This window comes from Eublepharis macularius, chromosome 6 (assembly GCF_028583425.1).
Source record: "Eublepharis macularius isolate TG4126 chromosome 6, MPM_Emac_v1.0, whole genome shotgun sequence".
NCBI classification, from domain to species: domain Eukaryota; kingdom Metazoa; phylum Chordata; class Lepidosauria; order Squamata; family Eublepharidae; genus Eublepharis; species Eublepharis macularius.
Genome location: NC_072795.1, coordinates 102,788,587 through 102,809,009, shown reverse-complemented (window position 1 = coordinate 102,809,009; position 20,423 = coordinate 102,788,587). Strand labels below are relative to the sequence as shown.

At 41.7% G+C, this 20,423-nt stretch overlaps 1 protein-coding gene across 1 annotated transcript; it reads right to left on the bottom strand.

Annotated features, from left to right (window-relative positions):
* Positions 1–754: 754 nt before the first annotated feature.
* ANKRD1 (ankyrin repeat domain 1) lies at positions 755–19,762 on the bottom strand. The gene is made up of 9 exons (XM_054983400.1): positions 19,679–19,762; positions 17,386–17,565; positions 9,259–9,396; positions 9,060–9,167; positions 5,883–5,981; positions 4,304–4,402; positions 4,074–4,172; positions 2,895–2,993; positions 755–1,117 (listed from the first exon to the last, which is right to left on the bottom strand). The coding sequence occupies exons 1-9, from the start codon at positions 19,703–19,705 to the stop codon at positions 1,007–1,009; spliced, it is 960 nt and encodes a 319-aa protein (XP_054839375.1). The 5' UTR covers positions 19,706–19,762; the 3' UTR covers positions 755–1,006.
* Positions 19,763–20,423: the final 661 nt, after the last annotated feature.

Here is a 20,423-nt window from a genome sequence, read left to right as displayed (position 1 = left end):
GCTTTCTTAGTTGGGAATCCTTCTCAACCTAATAATCAGGTGACCAGTTTGTCTTTCAGAACTGGCTCTAGCCAAGCCATCAAGAAGCAATGTTCTTTTGCCATGAAGCCTTAAGAAAACCAGCTTCTCCATTCCATGCAGTATCTCAAGACAAATTAAGAGGAGAAAAAGTGATGTGTGAAATCTCAAATAGGATTTAATACAAAATGTGCATTAATAAGCCATACAAATATACATCACCTTTTCTTCCACTTCTCAGGTTCTGAAAAAAAACAGGCTACTTCCTTGTCCTTCTTTTTTATCCTGCCTTCTTCTTAACCTGCATAAATGTTCCCCTTTGAAATCTGTAGTCCAAACAGTTCCACAACGATTGAACGACTTGGCTGTTACCTCCCTTAAATTTTAACAGAAGAGAAGAACCGTTCCCTCTTTAATTCTCCTTAATTGAAGTTAACATGCCCTGCCTTCCTGCAGTTTCTCCATCTTAACAGCTTGCACGGACACCAGCAAATCAGCAGAAACAGGATGATGGTTCCAAACACCCTCTAATGAAAAGAATACTTGATGGGAAGCTACTAATATGCTCTGAACTGCTGCTGTCTTGTATAAAAAGCAGCTTAATGCTCCTGGCTGATTCTGATTAGCACATCAGTAGCGCAGGTTTTCAGTGCCAACTTGACTTACTGAAAAGATCAACAAAGAATGACAGCCAACGAAACACTATCCAAGAAAGGGAGGAGGGGGTTGGAGAGAAAGGAATGGAATACAAAATATAAATAGGAATAAATAAAGCAACTTGAAATCAGTGGAATTCGAACACTCAAGCTGTTCCTTTGAAAACGGTCTTGTCCTCCTTGCTTTTTTGTTCCTTCTGACTCAAATAATCCTGAAAAAACAAATATTTGTTTCATTCCCTGAAGGTGGCATCTTTTGTACTGGTGCTTCTCCTTCCTGTGGATAATGGTGCCAGTTACCAGGTTGCTGTCAGTCCCCTTGATGTTTGAGTTCAGAATGTCTCTATGGGGGAGCTCTTGTACGAGTTCTCCTTCAGGCTGCTGAAGATTTCTTTGGTGCCATTTTGCCATTGCAGAACAAGATCCATGGGAGTTTTCCCTTCCTGTATGGGGAAGTTAAAGAAAGGAGATTTTAATCTTCCAACTGTAGTCTAATTTATAATGTTCTGTTTTGATCTATAATAATAATATCTGATTTATACCGGATTTAATGCGCACTCAGAGCAGTTTACGAAGTATGGCATTATTATCCCCACAACAAAACACCCTGTGAGGTGGGTGAACATCTACCATGTTTCTCAAATTGGGTACCTTTCTATGGTGATGGTCAGGGCTTTTTTTCTGGGAAAAGAGGTGGTGGAACTCAGTGGTTTGCCCTCAGAGAAAATGGTCACATGGCTGGTGGCCCCGCCCCCTGATCTCCAGACAGAGGGGAGTTGAGATTGCTCTCTGCACTGCAGCGTGGAGACCAATCTAAACTCCCCTCTGTCTGGAGATCAGGGGGGCGGGGCCACCAGCCATGTGACCATTTTCAAGAGGTTCCAGAACTCCATTCCACCACGTTCCAGCTGAAAAAAAGCCCTCGTGATGGTGATTGGAACAATGTGTGGGGCGAAACCTTTCATGAGGGATGACAGATTTGGTCAGTTAGCATGTTTCTGTTTTTACAGTGGGTTCCTACCAATTTCTATCCATTCCTCTAGCACACTCACTCTCACCTGTTCATGACTAGCAGTCAGATTTGCTAGTACAAATGTTCAAGACCACAAAGTCAACATAATAGCAAATCCAGCAAAAGATAATTAACATTAAAGCCCAAACTAGATGAGATCTTCTAAGTGTTTTTATTGATACCTGATTTGCACTTTAGCTGTGGTGTGTGGGAAGGGGTCTTTAACCGTCCTCCTCTGCTATTTCCCCTGTTTTAAAGAGTCCCCTAAAGCTCCTTTTTGCCCCATTGGGGGAAATCTACAAGTACACATTCTCCAATCCAAATGAGATACTTCAGCTGTTATTTACTTCTAATATCTAGTCTATTTTGGTTCTGAATCGCACGGAAATCAAATAGACTTGTGAGTCACAAATAAGTCCCGCTGTATTCACTGCAATTCAGTTTAGGACTGATGCAGGTGTACAAAAAGTACTTTGATGTGCTAGATTTCATGTGGCTTGACATTTTGTTTCACAAGTTCCTATCTTGCTCCAACTTTTCCCCCTCCTATGCATATGTTGCACACAGTTTAAAGTCAGGAGAGAAAACATTAATATGCAAGTATTATGTACGTGCAGGGATCAGGAACCCTTCACAGATCCAAATTAGCTGTAAATTGAGATTAACTCTTGCCAGATGGTGTCCACCAGAGAAAATGTACAATGGAAGGAGGATATAAAGGGAATGGGGCAACTATTTATTTTAAATAGTCCTCCCTTTTTTCCTTTGGCATGTGACATTTTGCTGAATGTTCATTTCATTTTAAAAATGAAACATTTCTGTTTGGAGCCAATTCTGTTCACCAGCACACAGCACCAGTCTCACCCATGTTTCTGGAAAGGGGTGATCTTTGGGTCCTCAACACGGCATAGAAGGTGGTTCTACAGGGATGGCCAGCGTTTCTCTGAGCAGCGTCACGTTCTGCTTACCTGTATTGGCATGTGACGTTTTGCTGAATGTTAATTTCATTTTAAAAATGAAATGTACCTTTAAAACATTAAATGAGTTTATAGATACATTACGGTTATCTTTATAATTTCGGATTTGCTGAATAAATGAGTGTACTCTTGGATTTTGTGCATCCTATATAGGTTTCTGTAGTGTCTATATAATTTCCACTGATGTATTTTCTGCCATATTATACTATTAAAGACTGATGGGCTACTTACAGTATTCTTCACATTCAGGTTGGCTCCATACATAATCAGGAGTCGAATCATTTTATAGCGATTCAGCCTCACGGCATCGTGCATCGGAGAATCTCCTTCCTGGAACAGAGCAGGAGGGATTGAACAGAAGCTGCATTCAGGCATCTTACTGAAAATGCTTAACTAATCAGGCAGTATCTTCCACCCCAGTGCCAGGGCGCTGGATTGCCTTGAGGGGGGGGGGTCGCAGGTGTGTTAAGTGCTGTTACTATCCTCTTGGCAGGAACGTGTTTGAGGGGGCGCTCTTGGTCGCTAATAACTTCCTTGAAGAGGAAGAAGCAGCTAAACTAGCAGTATAACCTTTTGCTTGACCTGCAACCGAGGAATGTGTTAGAGGCTGTGCAGAAATCTCACCAAGGCTTTAAGTAACCATTGACCCAGTCACTTGTGACTATTAAAAAGATAAGAGAGGCAGGAAGCTTTTGCAAATTGGTTTGTAAACTCATATGCTTGAGCATATGAGTTTGTAAATTGTGTGTGTAGTTTCATTGTTTTGTGAAGCTGATTAACAGGTCTCTGAATCCTGTGGATTACTTAAAGCAAAGGGGAGATGTTTGCCCAGCTTTCACAGGATCATCCAGATAACATCAACCCCACAGACATTTCTGTTTGGAGCCAATTCTGTTCACCAGCACACAGCACCAGTCTCACCCATGTTTCTGGAAAGGGGTGATCTTTGGGTCCTCAACACGGCATAGATGGTGGTGGTTCTACAGGGAGGGCCAGCATTTCTCTGAGCAGTGTCACTTAACTTTCTGCTTACCTGTATTATTTTGAATGTCCCACCATTATAAAGGTGTCCTTCCTTTCTAAATTGAACCTACATCCAGCAGTTTTTCCCTTAGTACAAGGGGTGACAAGCAATCTGGCCTAATTCTCTTCCATACTGTATTCTGTCCCCATCCCCAAATGGTTTTTTATTCACATGGGACCCAGTCCTCAGCATAACCTTTTCAGGGGTCGAAATGGTCCCCTTCTCCCTCTTGAAGACAAGTGGATGGAAGGCAACACTGCATTAGAACTTTTGAAAGGACTTTTCTGTCCCCTCCTGTATGCTTCTCAAATTGTCTTTGTTGCGTGTATCACAAGAGTAGAGCTACCTCATGGGAAAGAGCCTCCCCTAAGCAGGAATCCACTTACTCTGTCTTTGGCATTGAGATCTGCTTCACAGGCAATGAGGTATTCCCCACAGTCATATTGTCCGGTCCTCACTGCCACATGTAAAGGTGTACTGAGCAACTAGGGAGGAAAGAAAGCATCAGCAAGAGAGGCAGAGCAGTTTATTTCGATACCACAAAAAAACAACTGCAGCCTGAAACAGAATCACATACAAAATTCCACATCAAACCCTGTGATAGTATAAAAGCTACCTTGTCTCTGGCGTTCCTGTTTATTCCTTTGTTCAGCAAGTACTTCAGGACTTCCACACTTCCACCACGACATGCCCAATGAATAGCTGTGGATTCGAGCTATGCCCAAGGAAAAGGATCTAATTAGAGGAGACAATGGGACCATCTTGCCCAGTGCTGTCGACCTGAGCAAATAGCTCTTCAGGGTCTCCAACAGCGATCTTTCCCAGCACTGCTCTCTAAGCTCCTTTAACTGGGGCTATACCCTGGGATTTCCTGCAAGCATCGTATGGGCTCTGCCACTTAGCCAGGGCCTCCTAATGGCATTATGCAGGGAAGCTGCTGCGGAATCCTGTCCGTAATTTGAAAAACAGGAGTTCCCGGCAGTCTGCAGTCCACTGGTCGTGAGCACTACAATGTATTTATTTATTTATTTATTTATTTATTGGACTTCTATCCAGCCCTCCCTGCAAGCAGGCTCAAGGCAGGTTACAATCAAACATAATTTACATTTTAAAATATCAATAAAACAGAATTCCTGTTGACACCACCCCCAAACAGTGGCCTTGCAACCACCCCCTGCCTGTAAAACATGAAAGGGTGGGTAAAAAGAGGAGGAACAAGCCTTTGTGATCAGGTGGTAACTCATATGGGGGGTGGGGCAGATGATCAAGCCGTAAGTCATATGGGGGAGCAGATGGCCTAATGGGCCATGGCCCCCCTACCAGGACTGTCTGAGACTGGCACAAGTAGTACTTCCATCAAAAATAAATAGGTGGCAACCTGACATCTCCATTTAAGCAACTTCCATAGTGTAGTTGACATCTCTTGGATAATGCTAATGCTACTCTGAGTATCTTTATAGGCTTCAGCAGATGTGGTTTGGCTTCCTGGTGTGTTTATAGGTCACACAACAGCTCAAGGGACCCATAGGCCAAAGTACAGAGGTAGACATCAGGGGGTGGAACTGTGCCTCAGTGAAAAAGCATCTGTTTTGAATGCTGAAGGTCCCAGTTTCTCCAGTGCTTGAAACCATGACGATCCGCTGCCAGTCAGAGTAGACATTAGTGACCTTGATAGACGAATGGTCTGACTCAAGCAGCTTCGTTTGCTCACACCACAACTGCCACAGGGGCAGCCTAAGAGGAAGCCAAGTGCCTTGGGAAAGGTGCAAACGAGGCACTGTACTGCTGCACCCTGCTGCAGTCACAGCATTCCAGTGATGTGTGTCCTGAAGATGAAATGAGTACTTGTAGTGCACAACAGGCCAAGCCTTATGCAATAAGTGGCCTTATTGTGTACATGCTGGTCTGTACATGCTGTTGTGTACATGCTGGTCTGTTGTGCACTACAACAAGGACACTTTTCATCTTTTGAACACACATTGTTGGAATGTTGTGACTTTCACACAGGTGCATGCATCACTTTAGTTCAGCAACCGGTTACACAAACCTGATAATTCTCAGCCAAATGTGTGAGCTCTCTCAGATGAAAGCCTAATGTCTGAGTGACTGTGGAAATTCCATGAGTAACCTGAAGAAGCATGCTGCATGGGTTGCTGCAAGTATTTTATACACACTGTCACAAAATATGCACTTACCATATCCTGGAATTCAAGCTGGGCTCCAGCGTCTACAAGCTTTTCCACAACCGCCAGGTGTCCTTCGGAGCATGCTCGATGTAATGCCGTGCGCTTATACTGTGAATTAGAACAGTGATAAACGGTTGGTTTTCCTTCTTTAAAAGCCAATATATATGTCAGATATAAAGTGTGTCAAAAAGAAAAACTAGCTTTTCATTCTCATTGCATTAGAGGAAAGCAAGCAGCATTTAGCATTTATCTAATGCTTTTGGAGTGTTCAGAGCACTTCTCCCACACACACGATTAAGCCCTTAGTCAAAGCCTATGAATGACATTTGCTTATGCTCACCTCTTGTTTCCCTTGCCTCTCCCCCTTTCCCTTTCCTTCTTATCTACATGTATATTATAAGCTTCTTAAAACAGGATCTTTTGCTTACATTACTATCTACAGTTCCATGTACACTTTTAGTTCTATATATAATTCCAGGAATTCTTACACATTCCTATTGTCTCCATATGGCCATAAAGGGTGATGGTGGCAGTGGCTAACAGAACAACAGTGCAAACCTATGCAGAGTTACTCCAGTCTAACCCCATTGAAATTAATGGACCTAGACTGGCGTAACTTGTCATACAATTGCACTGTCAGAGTTCCTGTCCTTGGGCCAGCTGCTGAATTGATGACTGATGGGAGTTTTGCATCAAGGAATTCCAGGCACCCAGCTGTCTGAAGTCACTGCACAACGCCAAGTGCACATGCATTATGCTTGCTTCTTCTCAAGCAGTGATGCTTTGTGCCCTAATATCTGCTTCTTTTCAAAGTAGCGTCCTGACAGATAAGAGATGACAATCATGGCATTTTTTTAAAAAAAGAACATGAGTAATGTCTGCAATTTGCATTTTAGATTAAATGTTCTGGGTCCCTTGAATTCCAAAGTCAGCATTTCACTGGATCTTACTAGTATCTTTTTTATGCAGAGTAATGTTAAGGTAGCATAAATATTTCAGAGTGTGAGCATTCAGAAGCATGATCTAGCCAAGAATAAGCACCTTGAGTACCATCAGTTTAAACAGGAAAATCACACACATCCTTTAAGTTCTCCAGCTAGACTCAATGGCTTACTTTTGGCATGATTGTACTCCAGATTTTATAGCTGCACATAAAGCTTCTAGTGTTTGAATCTCTGTTGAGAATGCCATGATGCATCTCATGCTGTCTGTGGAGGCTCACATAAATGCTTTTCCAGTACATCATACATAGAAGAACACCATGTCAGAGAGAGAAGCTCCAAGCCAATCTTCTATTTGGCATGCCAGTTTATAAGGAATTTTTGGAATCTGAAAGATTCATTTGTGAACCCCATCCCTCAAGTATAGACTCTCAGACAGTGGACTGGATCCAATGGAGCATTTCTGTGCACATAACAGTCCTTGCTCAAGTGGACACACTACAATTACTCTTTGCTGTCTGCTTGCTGTAAATGAAGTGTATCCTCATAGTATTTTCCATGTGCACAAGACACATTGCAAGTTGTTTCTTCTAATGCAATTTCAAAAACAAATTAAATAATGCAAACCACCTGTTGTACATTCCGTTGTTGCATATGTACATAGTTATTTCATTTAAAATCATAGTGCAGTGTTGTATGTTGCTACAGCCCTTGTGCTATTGCTTGCACAAGCAGAACTGTGCTGAATTTTTCTTTCTAGTCACACATTGCTAGATCTGAATCCACAGGTTTACCACCTCTTCTGCTGTTTGTGAGAACTAGGCCATAAAGAAATATAATTAAATATATTTTATATAATCCTAAATACCTATTTAAATAACCAATTAAAGCTATATTTTAGGATTAGAGATGTGTTACTAAAAGAAAATCAGTATTTTTCAGATTTGAGTATCAGGAAGGCCAATAATGTTAGTGTTCTTGATATTCAGGTCCAAGAATATCTGTTTAATATTCAGATCTGTTTCCTCCCCTGGAATCTGAATATATTTGGCTCCGTGATTCCCTATGGGGGAACCTTTCTGAGGGAACTGGGGGGGGGGGCACGTTGTTCAAGAAAACTACATCAAAATTGCAATGGAGTGGAGGCTGGCTGTCCTCTGAAGACTGCCTCCCCACAATTTCAAGAAGTTTGGGTCAAGGGGTCCAGTTCTATGGGCCCTTGAACAAGGTCGGCCATCTCCTCTTCATTGTATCTGATGCTTTCTACTAGACAAGGAAGCCTTAGCTGTCTGTCCAGTAACAATGATTTTCTCACAAATTGGAAAGACAGAGCTCTCTCTTTCTTACTCGCTGCCTGAGAGTCATCTTCTCTCCTTTCCCCCTCCCTCCTTTTCCCTAAAGCTCCAAGGCCAAGGCAAAAAAGTTTCAGGAGTGTGTGCCTTCTACTTCCAGGTGCGCTGAGATTCTCTGGTTCTGTGGGGCTTTGCTAGTTCTTTCTGGGAGGCTTTGGGTCAGTGGTTGCTCTTGTGTGTTCAGTTAAGACTTTTTGTCTAGTAGAAAGCATGGGGTTCTCTTTACCCCACAGGATACAATGAAGAGAAGCTGGGGGATCTTGTTCAAGGGCCCATAGAATGGGACTCCTTGACCCAATCTTCTTGAAACTTGGGTGGGGGGCCTTCAGAGGACAGTCAGCCCTCATTCTGCTGCAATTTTGGTATAATTTGCTCCAGAAAAAGTCCTTCAGCCCTTGGAAATATTCCCCCATAGGGAATAATGGATCCAGTTAATTCCAAAGATTTTCAGAATTAACCGGGAAGCAAACACTCATCTATCCAAGAATCCCAGATTTGATCAGGATTCCCAAATATAACCGAAAAATACCAATAAGGTATTTTGGAGTATATTTTCAGACTGGATGTACCAAATTGTACACCCCTATTATGATATTTTAAAGTTGTAAAATATGTAAGAGAAAACTGCTAAAAAGTGAAAAGGGAATAGAAGTTTTGTTTAACTGCCTCTATTATTTTCTATGGAATAGATATGTCTAGATTTAAGCTGGTTTGATTGTCCACTCCTTTTTCCAGGGCATCTTAGTAACCATAGTTTAGGGGAAGGAGATCTCTCAATTCTTTCACCAAACACCAATTCTCAGAATCCTTTGAGGACTGTTATGGCAGTTAAACTATCATTAAAACAGATATAGATATTCTTTAGTTGAAATAGAACTGAAATAACATTATACCTCATCACAAGCATCTGGATCTCCTTTGTCTGATAAATATTTTTCAATTACAGGCATTTTGTTTTCCAAGGCAGCCTTTAAAAACATAGGAACATCCACAGGACCTGTCTGATGGGGAACAGAAATGTGTTAACTTATTTTAGTGGTGAAGAACAATGCCATAAAAATAGCAATAAGATACTTTTGTCACCAAACTTACTATAACTTCTTGTTCAGTCTCCTTTAAAATTGGCACTTTAACTTTCTTGTATTTTTTCCTTTTCTTCAGTTGGATGATTTTTTCAAGATCTTCCAAGTTTTCAAGTTTTGGTCTTTCCTCTAGTTTTTTCTTTTTCAGCTGAATGAAAATAGCAAGCATTGAGGTTGTTTCAGACAATGGACTGACCAAAAACTAGATCAGACGTGTGGTGTGGTAACATCGGCTTAAATGCATAGATCTCAGAAAGCCTACTTCCTTGAAGTCCTATTGCCAATTATGTATGTTTATTATGTAAGTTTCAATTTGTTACTTGGTGGCCCTTATGAGGCCATAAATGTAGGGTATAAATTTTGTTAAAATAACAAGCTCTGGAGTGATTTAAGGTCACAAAGATCCAACAGCAGGGTCTTTCTGTGTTGGTGCCACCATGCTTACAAAGTGCTTTTCTCAACATATCACATCATTCGTAGTTTTGAAAACTGACAAAACCATCTTGATTCCATCTGATGCTACAGCTTCTACTTGTTTATTTGTGTATGTGCTTTATCTATTAAGGACATATACATATACATATGTCCTTAAACAGCAGTAATGGCACAAGAGGCATTTTTAGAATTCAAAAGTAACTTACTATTTTATTTATTTAGAGGGGAAAGATCAGATGAAATCAGGGGTTGAAAATTTCTGAGGTAATTCAGCATAGAAATCTCTGAGGTAAAATCAGTACATGCACAAACTTTTGTTCTTAAGAATTGGAGGCTTTTGTTCCCTGGTTTCCCCCCAAACACTCTAGTACACTTTCTTTTAATATTCTCTGTCTCATTTGAATTTAAGAATGCTGGTACCCACTTTCTAGTACCCCAAACCCCTTCTCTTCAAACAGAACTGCTTTCCTTCTGTTTTTGAATGAATCTTAAGGTCTCCAAAAGGCAGTTTCCAATCACACCTAGGATTTCTTTACTCTCCAGAGCTACCTCCCTGTTTAACTGAGTAGGGAAAGTCTCCTCTCCTTAGAAGATCTTTCTTTCTTTGGCCTGAATGGGAGTCCACACCTACTTCCCAAACTTCCTTGCCAACTTTCCCACAGTTTTCCTGTTGGTATTAAACTGCTTTCAGTTAGGACTTCCAACACTGGCTGCTTCCACACACATTGGATAATCCACTTTCAATACTCTTTAGTGAAGATTTGAAACTGATTTTCCATGTGTGGAACAAAAAATCCACTTCTAAAGGATTACGAAAGTGCATTGAAAGTGCATTATTCAATGTGTGTGGAAATGGCCAATGTTCATACTCCATTCCTCTCAGCTATGACTGAAAACAGCCCCTCCTCTTTCCAGCTCATGCTACCCAGATTCCTTAGAGTTGCCTGTCTCTCAAAGCTATCTGTGTCTGTGAGGGATTAACCTTTAACTGTCCTTCAGCTGTTTATACAGCACTTCCACATTTTTAAAAAGTGCAGTCTGTCACATGTCCCGCCGTTTGATTTCATTGCTTCATAGGAGGTTCTCACAAGCCTCTCCTGTGCAATGGGTGAAGCATGTGTGTATATTATCTTTCTGTTTACATTAATACCCATAGTTAAACATCTTATTCCAACATATCTACAATATTCAATGGGTGCACCAATAGTTCAACATTTTATACCAAGATATTTACAACATTCAATAGACATACCAATCTGCTTCTGCAAACCTCCTCGTTTAGGTGATTCTGAGGAGTGCATCTGCAATGACATTCTCCTTCCCTTTTATGTGCGCTATGTCAAAACTAATCTTGTAAGTGAAGACTGCATCTTATCAGTTTACTGTTTGTATTCTTCACCTGGTTTAACCAGCACAATGGTGAATGGTCAGTGCACAAAGTCAATTTTCTTCCCCATAGGTATGGTTTTAACTTACTTATGGCCCACAATTGCCAAACATTCCCCCTCAATCACAGAGAGGTGTTGCTCTCTATTCACCAACTTTCTACTAATGTAAAGGATAGGATGTGATTTCCATCCTCCCCAGTCTGATTTAACATGAAACTATCCCAAGATTAGATGCATTAGTGTAGAGGGTACAGAGTTTCATGAAATCAGGAGCCCTTAACACTGGGTCTGTGGTTAGTACCCTTTTTAGTAGGTCAAAAGCAGTTTGGCATTCTTGTGTCCAAGTCATCTTATCCAGAAAGAATTTCTTTGTGCATTCACACAAAGGAGCAGCGATAGAACTACATTCAGCAATGAATCTCCTATAACACACCACCCCTATAAATGCTCTAATCTGCCTTTTTGTTGTGGGTCTAGGCCACTTCTGTATCACTTGCACCTTGCTCCAGTCAGGTTTTATCATTCCACCTCCAAGCACATGCCCTAGGTATTTCATGTGGCTCATTGCTATTTGATACTTTGAAGCTTTTATAGTCAAACCAGCCTCCTTTATTCTCTGAAACACTATTGCCAGATGCTGGAGGTGTTTGTACACCTCTGCTTACCTTTTAGTCGGCTCAACAAGCAATTTTTTTGCTGTTGTTTTAGTTTGTGTCCCAAGGCATTTTTTTAAAATTTGTAAAATGTGGAAGTAAAGACATTCACAGACAGTAAAGATATTGCAGAATAAATAAATATAAATGGTTAGTTTCTACAGATTCAATCAGACTAGGCCAGACTAGCTCCAATGTCATGGCTCCCACCTTTTGGTATCCACCAAGTGTTTTTAAAAAAGGTTGGAGCTTTCGCACAGCAGGGCTTCTAATTGGCCATTGGAGAGCTGATTGGCTGTGCAGAATTTTTAGAAGTTGCTTCAGCGGCAGCTGCCACCACAGCACAGTGCAGCAATGTGTGACTGAAGGTAAGCTGTGTGTTTGCAAGAAATTTTTTTTAAACCATATGTTAATTTTAAAAGGCACCCTGTTAAACAGAGCTCCTGCCTGAAATGCTGAAGAGTTATTGTTAGAGTTATGCATGACTTCACTTTTGTGGTTGGCTCTGCCTGCTGTGGCAGCCATTTTGTGACTGTACTCATCACCCTGTGCCAGAATTCCGAAGATGCCCTCAGGCCTGAAAAGGATGTGCCCCCCTGGATTAGATGGATGTGGCTGAAGTGTAATGAAGAAGTTACTATGTAGTGTTTTGTTCTCTATGGCACGGGGAAGAGCATTTCCACCCACACAATACCATTTATCCCTTTCAACATGTTATAGTTTAATTAATGACAAGCTATCTGTTTTCTGCAAGGTAAGTTAATAGTGTTTGCAGGTAACTTCATAGTGTTAGTACAGCACCAAACACACTTCCATGGCAGAGTGTGGATTTGAACTTGAGTCTCCCAGAATCTTGCTCAACTACACTGACTCTAAAGTTACCTCATCTCTGCCAGTGGTCACTATTTTTGTAGATGACTGAGTCTAATGGCAACTGCAATGTGCAGGTTGGCTCGGTGATGGGTGATTTAAGAGAAATCTTCATAATTTCATCTTGGCACTATGACAGGGTAATTCTAGGATTCTGGAATATCTTAGGGAGACTGGATATGTTGATTGAGAGGATCCGATCCCTGTAGAAAGTAGATACATCCTAATGCCGCTCGTCCTTAAACTGTGAGGCCAACAAATGGTTAAAGAATAGCCTACACATACTGTAAAGGGTTATATGTTCATTAGGATTCACTGTAGTTAGAACTCTAGTGATATGCATCAGGCACTATTTGAAGTCAACTTTGTTGAACAGCATAGCAGCTTGACTGACTTTAGCAGAATTGTTTCCAGAACATGATGCTTGATGCTTACAAGTGTGAATGTGAGAGACAGAATCTTTCCCCAAATGTTAAATGACTATTGCACTGGCAGATATTCCCCATGCATTTTTAAGTGACTCTCGATGAAGCAGTTTCAAGTTACACTTTGTTACACCTCATTAAAAGGGAAGGGAGAAAGAGTCAGATCTCAAACCTTTTAAGAAATGTAGAGTTTGGGTCTGTCATTAGATGTAACACTGTGTTGTAATTCTTCATTTGAATAATCCATCACCACTGAAGCTGTAAAATGCTAATTTTCAAGCTCCAGATAATCTGTTACTTCAAAGTGAAGGTCTGTGAAATTAAATGTTACTAACATTTTCTCCATTTTCACATATCTTTTCAGGAGAAAGCTGGTACACTCATTTCTGTAGACACTAGTTTTGTTCTCATTCCCCACAAGAAAAATAATGGGTGACGGGAAGAAAATCAAGATGATTGCATTACAAAATGTACTTATTGGTGTGGGATCATATGTTAACTGTAGGCTTGCTGGTCCCCTGGTGAAGGTGGGGATCCTCCGCTCCTATCTGCCACCCCCCCTTGCCACCACTCAGCTGGCTGGCATGGGGGGAAAGGTGGGGGACCGAGCCTCCCAAGGCACACTCCCAGCATGACGACATCACTTCCAGGAGTGACATCATAGCATAGGACCCAGAGGTTCTCCCCCAATTTGTGCTGGGCCAATTTGGACCCCAAATGGGCTGAATCAGCCCAGTGCAAAGTGTAGGAATGCTCCCAGGGCCCGTGCAATGATATCACTCCCAGAAGTGACGTCATCACGGCATGCCAGGAGCACATGCACTTTGCCCATGCACAGGAACATTCGTAAGGTAAGTGCTGAGTAACATTCCCCCACCACCACCATTGGGAGGGGAAGGGGACCTGGCAACCCTAGTTAATTGCCATGTATCTGCTTTCTAGGCATACAGTTTCATGTTCAGTCCCCAGCATTTTCAGTTAAAAAAATACATTTTGACCTTAAGACTATGGAGGCTCACTGTCAGTCTGGAATAGGTGGACCAGTGGTGTGATTCATTGCGGCAGCTTCTTCTGTCTACATAATCCCACATATCCCACATCCGTGGCCAGCATAGAGTTTGGCTTGTTCTAATAAAGCTTCAGGGGCATTTCAAGGATGGGGCCAGATGGTAGGTATATCCTGTGATGCTGCCTATTCATTATAGTCATTTTTCATTGGGTGTGTAGGGTTGTTTCATCCTAGACAGACACAAGAGGGGTGAAGGATATGATGGTATATGTGAGCCTTCCTATGTCCAGTCTTTGCTTTACCCTCTCTCTACCTTCACTCATGTAAAGACTTTTCACACAGATATTATGGAAATTCTGTCATTGCTAGGATAGTAGCATTGACAGTGTGGCTGCTCTGGCCCTGTTACAGCATTATGAAGCATGAGCTTCATAAGGATTGTTCTATCAATGGCTGTTAGCCATGATGGGGAAAAAATCTTCATGTACAGAGGTGAGATACTTTTGGTTGGCCTATGTTAGGAGAGATATTTTGATCATATTTTGCTTGTGAGTTTCTGTGGGGAACTTGGCTGGTAGAAAAAGATGCTGGACTAGATGAAACTTGGACTGCTTTAGCAAAGAGGTACTGTACTGTGCACACAGCATAGTATTGTAGTTGTGAACAATGCACAGAGGAACTGGAGAGCTGACATTTGGGGAAGGGCTTGGTTTGGGTAAGACAAGTTGAGTTTGAAAAATTAGGGGGGCGGTCTTGTGCATCACCAAATGACTGGGCTGCCTTTTGCTGGAGGATAAGCAAAAGGCATGAGTATGAGAAATTGTAAGCATGAAATGCAGACTAGGGAGAGACTGGTGGTCTTGCCAGTTGCTATGATGAGGTTGGGGTAACAGAGTGCTTGGCACAAAACCACTGCAAGCTGACAGGAAGGCATTTGGGTGGGGAGGATACACTCGGATAATAACCCCTCCCAGCCATTATCTGAGTCATTGATCCATAAGATACACAGTTTAGGTATCCCCATGCAGTCAGCCAATTACCAGTGCAATCCTATGCAGAGTTTCAGAGAGCTCACATTGGAGTAATTCTGCATAAGCTTTCATTCATTAAGAAGATACAAATGGCTGTTTTATTCTAAGATCAACAGCAGGGCCAGCAAAGCCCAGTTCAGACAGCTGACAATTTCATATAAATAAAAAGCAGCAAATTATTAAAGGTATTTTATTATATTGGATATTTTGAAGTGTCATTTCATTTTTTTTTTGGCCTCAAACATCACTGTTGCAATCTGTTTCTGACTAATTGTCCTCCTAGCCCATCAGCCATGCCTAACAGCCATCCTCCAAACTCTATCAAAAGAACTTCTTTCCCAATCCTGCAAATTGAGATCTCTAAACTGAAAAACTTTAGGACTAAATCTGGGGCACCAAGGATGCAAAGTTTAGCTAGTTAGCTACAGCCTCTCAATATATCTAATTCTCTACATGGCCAGATCTGTGGATACTTAAATCCAGAGATTGGAGCCATGAACAGAACAGGCTGGTGTTTCTACAAACTCTAAAAAGCCCCAGATTTTTTTTTAAAAAATAGCTGAGGGGTTTAAAATCCTGTAGCTTTAAGAAATGCCCTGTCAGTGGCCATTGTATTATGTGCTTGTGGGGAGTGCAAACCAGCCACAACAGTATTGCCAGCCTTCAAGTCTTGATTTCCGCCAGTAAAAGGCAGTTGGAGGGACAAATCTCTTTCCCTGGCTGTCTACAGGGACATACCCAGCAGCAGCCACAGGGGGACTTGCTTCCACATGAGTTGCATGCCTCACCCAGGTCCAGCTGCTCACTTCTATCAATAGCAGTCACCCCATGAAAGCCTAAGTGGTGTAGTGGTTACAGTTTCTGATTACGATCTGGGAGACCCAAGTTTGAATCTCTTCTATGGAAGCTCGCTGGGTGACCATGGGCCAGTTACACGATCACATACTCTTAGGGTAATCTATTTCATAAGGTTGTTGTGAGAATAAAATGGGGGAGAAGAGAATGATGTAAGCTGCTTTGGGCCCCATTGAGGACAAAGATCCAGAGGAGTTAGCCATGTTAGTCTGCAGTAGCAAAATAGCTAAGAGTCCAGTAGCACCTTTAAGACTAACCAACTTTATTGTAGCATAAGTTTCCGAGAGCTACAGCTCTCTTCCTCAGATGCATGCATCTGACCAAGAGAGCTGTGGCTCTCGAAAGCTTATGCTACAATAAAGTTGGTTAGTTTTAAAGGTGCTACTGGACTCTTATTAGCTATTGTGGACAAAGGCAGGGTATAAATGAATAAATAATAAATACAGCTGAAGATGGGGGGCAGATAAAAAGTAGGTTGCTTGGTGGGTGGGAAAGAGAGCAGCAAGCAGAAAAAAGTGAGGATATGAGAGGTTTCAGGAGGAGGGAAAGATGAAATGGTGCAGGGAATGGGATTAGGGGGGAAATTAGTTGCTCCCTTGTCTTTGTGGGTTCCCCACCATAGAACTGGGCCATAGTTTTCCCAGTTAGAGGCTGCCAAGGGGGCGGGGGAGGGAAGGAAAGCTGAATACAGGTAAAGCAGATAAAAGTAGGTTGGCTGGTAGATGGGAAAGAGAGAAGAAAGCAGGACATGGCTAAGGGAGCTTTCAGGAAAAGGAAAAAGGAAATGGAGGAAGGGAAAACAAGATGCCCCCTGCAAGTCCTTGTAGGTCCCCGGCTTGTCCTCTTTAATTTCCTCCTATTCTTGAGTTTCAAGTTATCATTTCCTGGTGCTGAGAATCTTAGGACCAGTTTGGTAATGTTATATTATGACCAGGGCTTTTTTTCAGCTGGAAGGTGGTGGAACAGTTCCGGAACCTCTTGAAAATGGTCACATGGCTGGTGGCCCCGCCCCCTGATCTCCAGACAGAGAGGAGTTTAGATTGCTCTCCATGCTGCTGGAGCGGCGCGGAGGGCAATCTAAACTCCCCTCTGTCTGGAGATCAGGGGGCGGGGCCACCAGCCATGTGACCATTTTCGCTGAGGGTGATTTAAACTTTTAAAAACTCCCCCCTTATTCCAGCTGACCCAAAGTGACGTCATTGGCCCTGGGAGCATGCGTGCGCTTTGCCCTGATTATGACTAAATCTTTAGGGAAAGGAAATTTATTCCCTGGTTTCCAAAGTATCTATACCAGAAGCTTTTATTGAGCTGCCTTGAGCCAAAAGGAAAGGTGAAGTAAAAATATTTTTAAAATAAATATTTGAAAGGTGTGCTCTTTCCAGAGTTAGGGTATTATCTTAGTTAAAGATTAACAAGAATTCTTTAGAGCTTCAGAAGCATAACATGACATACAGAAAATATTTTTTTTTACCTGTGCTTCAAGCTCTTTTTCTTCTTTGTACGTCAGATTACGCCGTGTCAAGGAGTGATCCTTGATTGTCTTCAGATCCTCATGTTTTTCTAACCTTACAGCAGCTTCATATTCTCCATTTTTGAAATCCTCTAGGAGGAAGTCTCCAGTTTCTCTACCATCTGCCTTTTTGCCTGTTATCTGTTGAAGGAAACAGGGTGCCTGAGATCAAAATTCCAAGGGGAAGCCTTGCTACATAAAAAACCTACATGGGGTTAAAACTCTTGAGCAATAGAGAGGGAGGAATATGTCAGAATAGGGGTGAAAGGATGACCAGTCCAAGGACAACATGGATGAACAGGGATTTGAGAAAGGCAATTGGCTGGGCCGCACTGAGGACAAAGAATGTTGTTGACGAGCATTCCAAATGCTCAGGGAACAAAGTGCTCAGAATATTTCCTGCCCAGCTTTTGGGAAGAAAGGGAAAGTTGTCAGATTAAACCCTCATGCATCTCTTGACAGGGGAATTCTGTCAGTTGTTGTGTCTGCTGTCACTCTGCTGCATTGTGACCTGGCAACTCTAAGGGGCAGTGGAGGTCAGCAAGCAACAGCAGGCAGATAAATTTCACATATTATTTTGACTGACCAACCAATTGTTTGGCTGCAAGTTTTTAGTCATATTTAAGCTATAAGGAAATAGATAAGACATTCATATGTAAGAAGGAACTGGATTTTTCCCACTGGTGAAACACACGCACAAAAAGGGCGGAGCTTGCATGGAAGCGCTGCAGTGCAAATGTGTCAGGTAACATAATGTGACTTATCGATTAGAAATAACCAAATAAATCTTTGGTCAAAGGTGACCAGTCCATCCATTTAAAATTACATGTTTCTATCTTCTGTGCTGTGACTATACTGTGTTTATTATACACATCAATCAGCCAGCACAGCCAGTCCACTCCATGGGTTCTTCTGATCTGGTTAATCAGGGTTAAGTCTTGTTGTAATCAAGGAAACCAATCAGCCAACATAAATCCCATTGCTTCAACAGGTTAGTGATTAAGTTCCTGCATACTACTTTGGGTACATCCAAGCACTTATATAAGTCCAGTGGGATGGTTTATTCCAATCCATTTACTTTGAAGTATCAACCTCATTATCATGCTGCATACTTTTGAAACATTTTTGTGTGGATCCTAACGTCTGAGAAACACAAATCCGACGCTCCTGAGTATGCAAAACTAATGGTATTGTTTTTATGATCCATTTTGTTTCTTCAGAAGTTGCACAAGTATTAGTGGCAGATGTCATCAAATTTCATTAAGATGTGGTTGTTATTTTTTTATCTTAAACTATTTCCATTGATTCCAGTTGTTGAAGTCAATACAAAACAATTCCGGTTCATATTTGATGAACCACTCTATTCGACTATTGTAAATAGTTCTAACATTTGTCTCCGGTTGGAGAAAACTCCTGCAGAAGGAAATGCACTCATTGGGCTAGCAATCAACCTGTTTAGAAGACAAGTGTCTTGTACTTTTCTTTGGTAATAATGCTTGCCTTTAATGAAGCAGTCATAAACATTAGAGGTGAAAAACAGCCTAGTAAATCGTTACTTGAGGCGGACTTGTGGGGTTTCCACAGCATAGCCACAGTTGGAAATACATTTGTAAGATTCAAGAGTATAGATGTAAATTCAGAGTGGGATAGATCATCTTAGTATCTGCCAATCCAGCCTTATTCGCATTGCAGCAAATGGTTCTATTTTTTAAAATTAGGAATCACCCTATGAGACCCATTGGGTCAAAAGGGGGATACAGATCTAATTAAAAAACATTTTCCCCTAGGATCAAGCAATTTCTTCCTGTAAGCAATTTCTTCCTATGACAACACTTAGAATTTTATAGCTCTTGTTCCAAGTACTTAAAGCACTTAATAATCTCAGCAACCCTCACAACAACTTTGTAAGGTAGGCCCCTATTGTGATCCTCCTATAATACTTATGGGATTGCAGCTGTGGGATAGCCACTGCCTAAGGCCTCCAAGCAGCTTCCTGCTGAACTGAGATTTGAATGGTGGGTTATCACAAATGTTCATAAACACCACATGAGCTCACCAATACAAACTGCATCCCCTTCCATAACCCTTCTCATTTGTGAAATGGCATAAAATTGAAATCAAAACAAAATAGGGCACTTTCCTTTAAGTAGAGGGTGGTCCAATCCACAACAATTTTCATAAGTACATAACATTATGCACAAATTCACTGCAGTCCTTAAAATAAAAGTAGATACAAAAGGGAATTAACACTTACCAGCTCTTCTACTCTTAGCATCAGCATAGTTGGTGCTAGTGGTGTACTCCTTTAAGGGAAGATGTTTCTCAAGGCCCAAGGAAGGCAGCTTTATTGAGACACGCCAATCTAGTTTAGTTTATATATCTCTGGAAGAACTTCTTCTGAATGAGATAATCTTCCAACCTGGGAATGCAAGTATGCCCTTAGCCCTGCCAGCTCTGAGCTAGGTGCTTTCTCATTCCAGACATGTTAACTAGCCAGATCTAGTATCAAGGATAGGAATTGGGAAGGGGTGGGGAGAGGGATGAGTCTTGCAGTGTAACCGCACTGTATAAGTGAATCAGTGTGAAATACAAGCACTTCATTCCATTCGCAGTGACTACATAGCTCAGCAATGCCAGCCATTCTGTCTGTCCAGTGCCCAGTAGGACAGCTGTCTGTAGATACCACGCTATATCATAACCAACTTTCATATGAGCAAGAAGCTCCAGGAAAAAAAAGACAAGTGACCTATGCGTTGCACTTGTAGCATCATTTTCCGATAAGCGAACATGAAATCATCTCTGTTATGAGAAGCCATTCTTATTACATTCTCTTTGTGGATTGTAAGCAGTTTGGAGGAAAGGGATCCCCCCCCTTCTCCCTTCATCATGACAGCATTTGTCTATATTTGTTGGAAGGAATTTTCTGAAGGGATTATGAAGCCAGAATGGTGTCTCTGGTGCTAAAAAGGCTTCATGACATGCGATGATACCAACCTGCT

What these genes read in the sequence shown, in the direction of transcription:
- ANKRD1 (XM_054983400.1), bottom strand. Translation starts at nt 19,705, where the DNA reads ATGCTGATGCTAAGAGTAGAAGAGCTG. An exon ending in ACAGGAACGCCAGAGACAAG is followed by an intron (nt 4,173 to 4,303) that starts GTAGCTTTTATA and finishes TTTCCTCCCTAG; the next exon opens with TTGCTCAGTACACCTTTACA. An exon ending in ACCTGAATGTGAAGAATACT is followed by an intron (nt 1,118 to 2,894) that starts GTAAGTAGCCCA and finishes TTCCCCATACAG; the next exon opens with GAAGGGAAAACTCCCATGGA.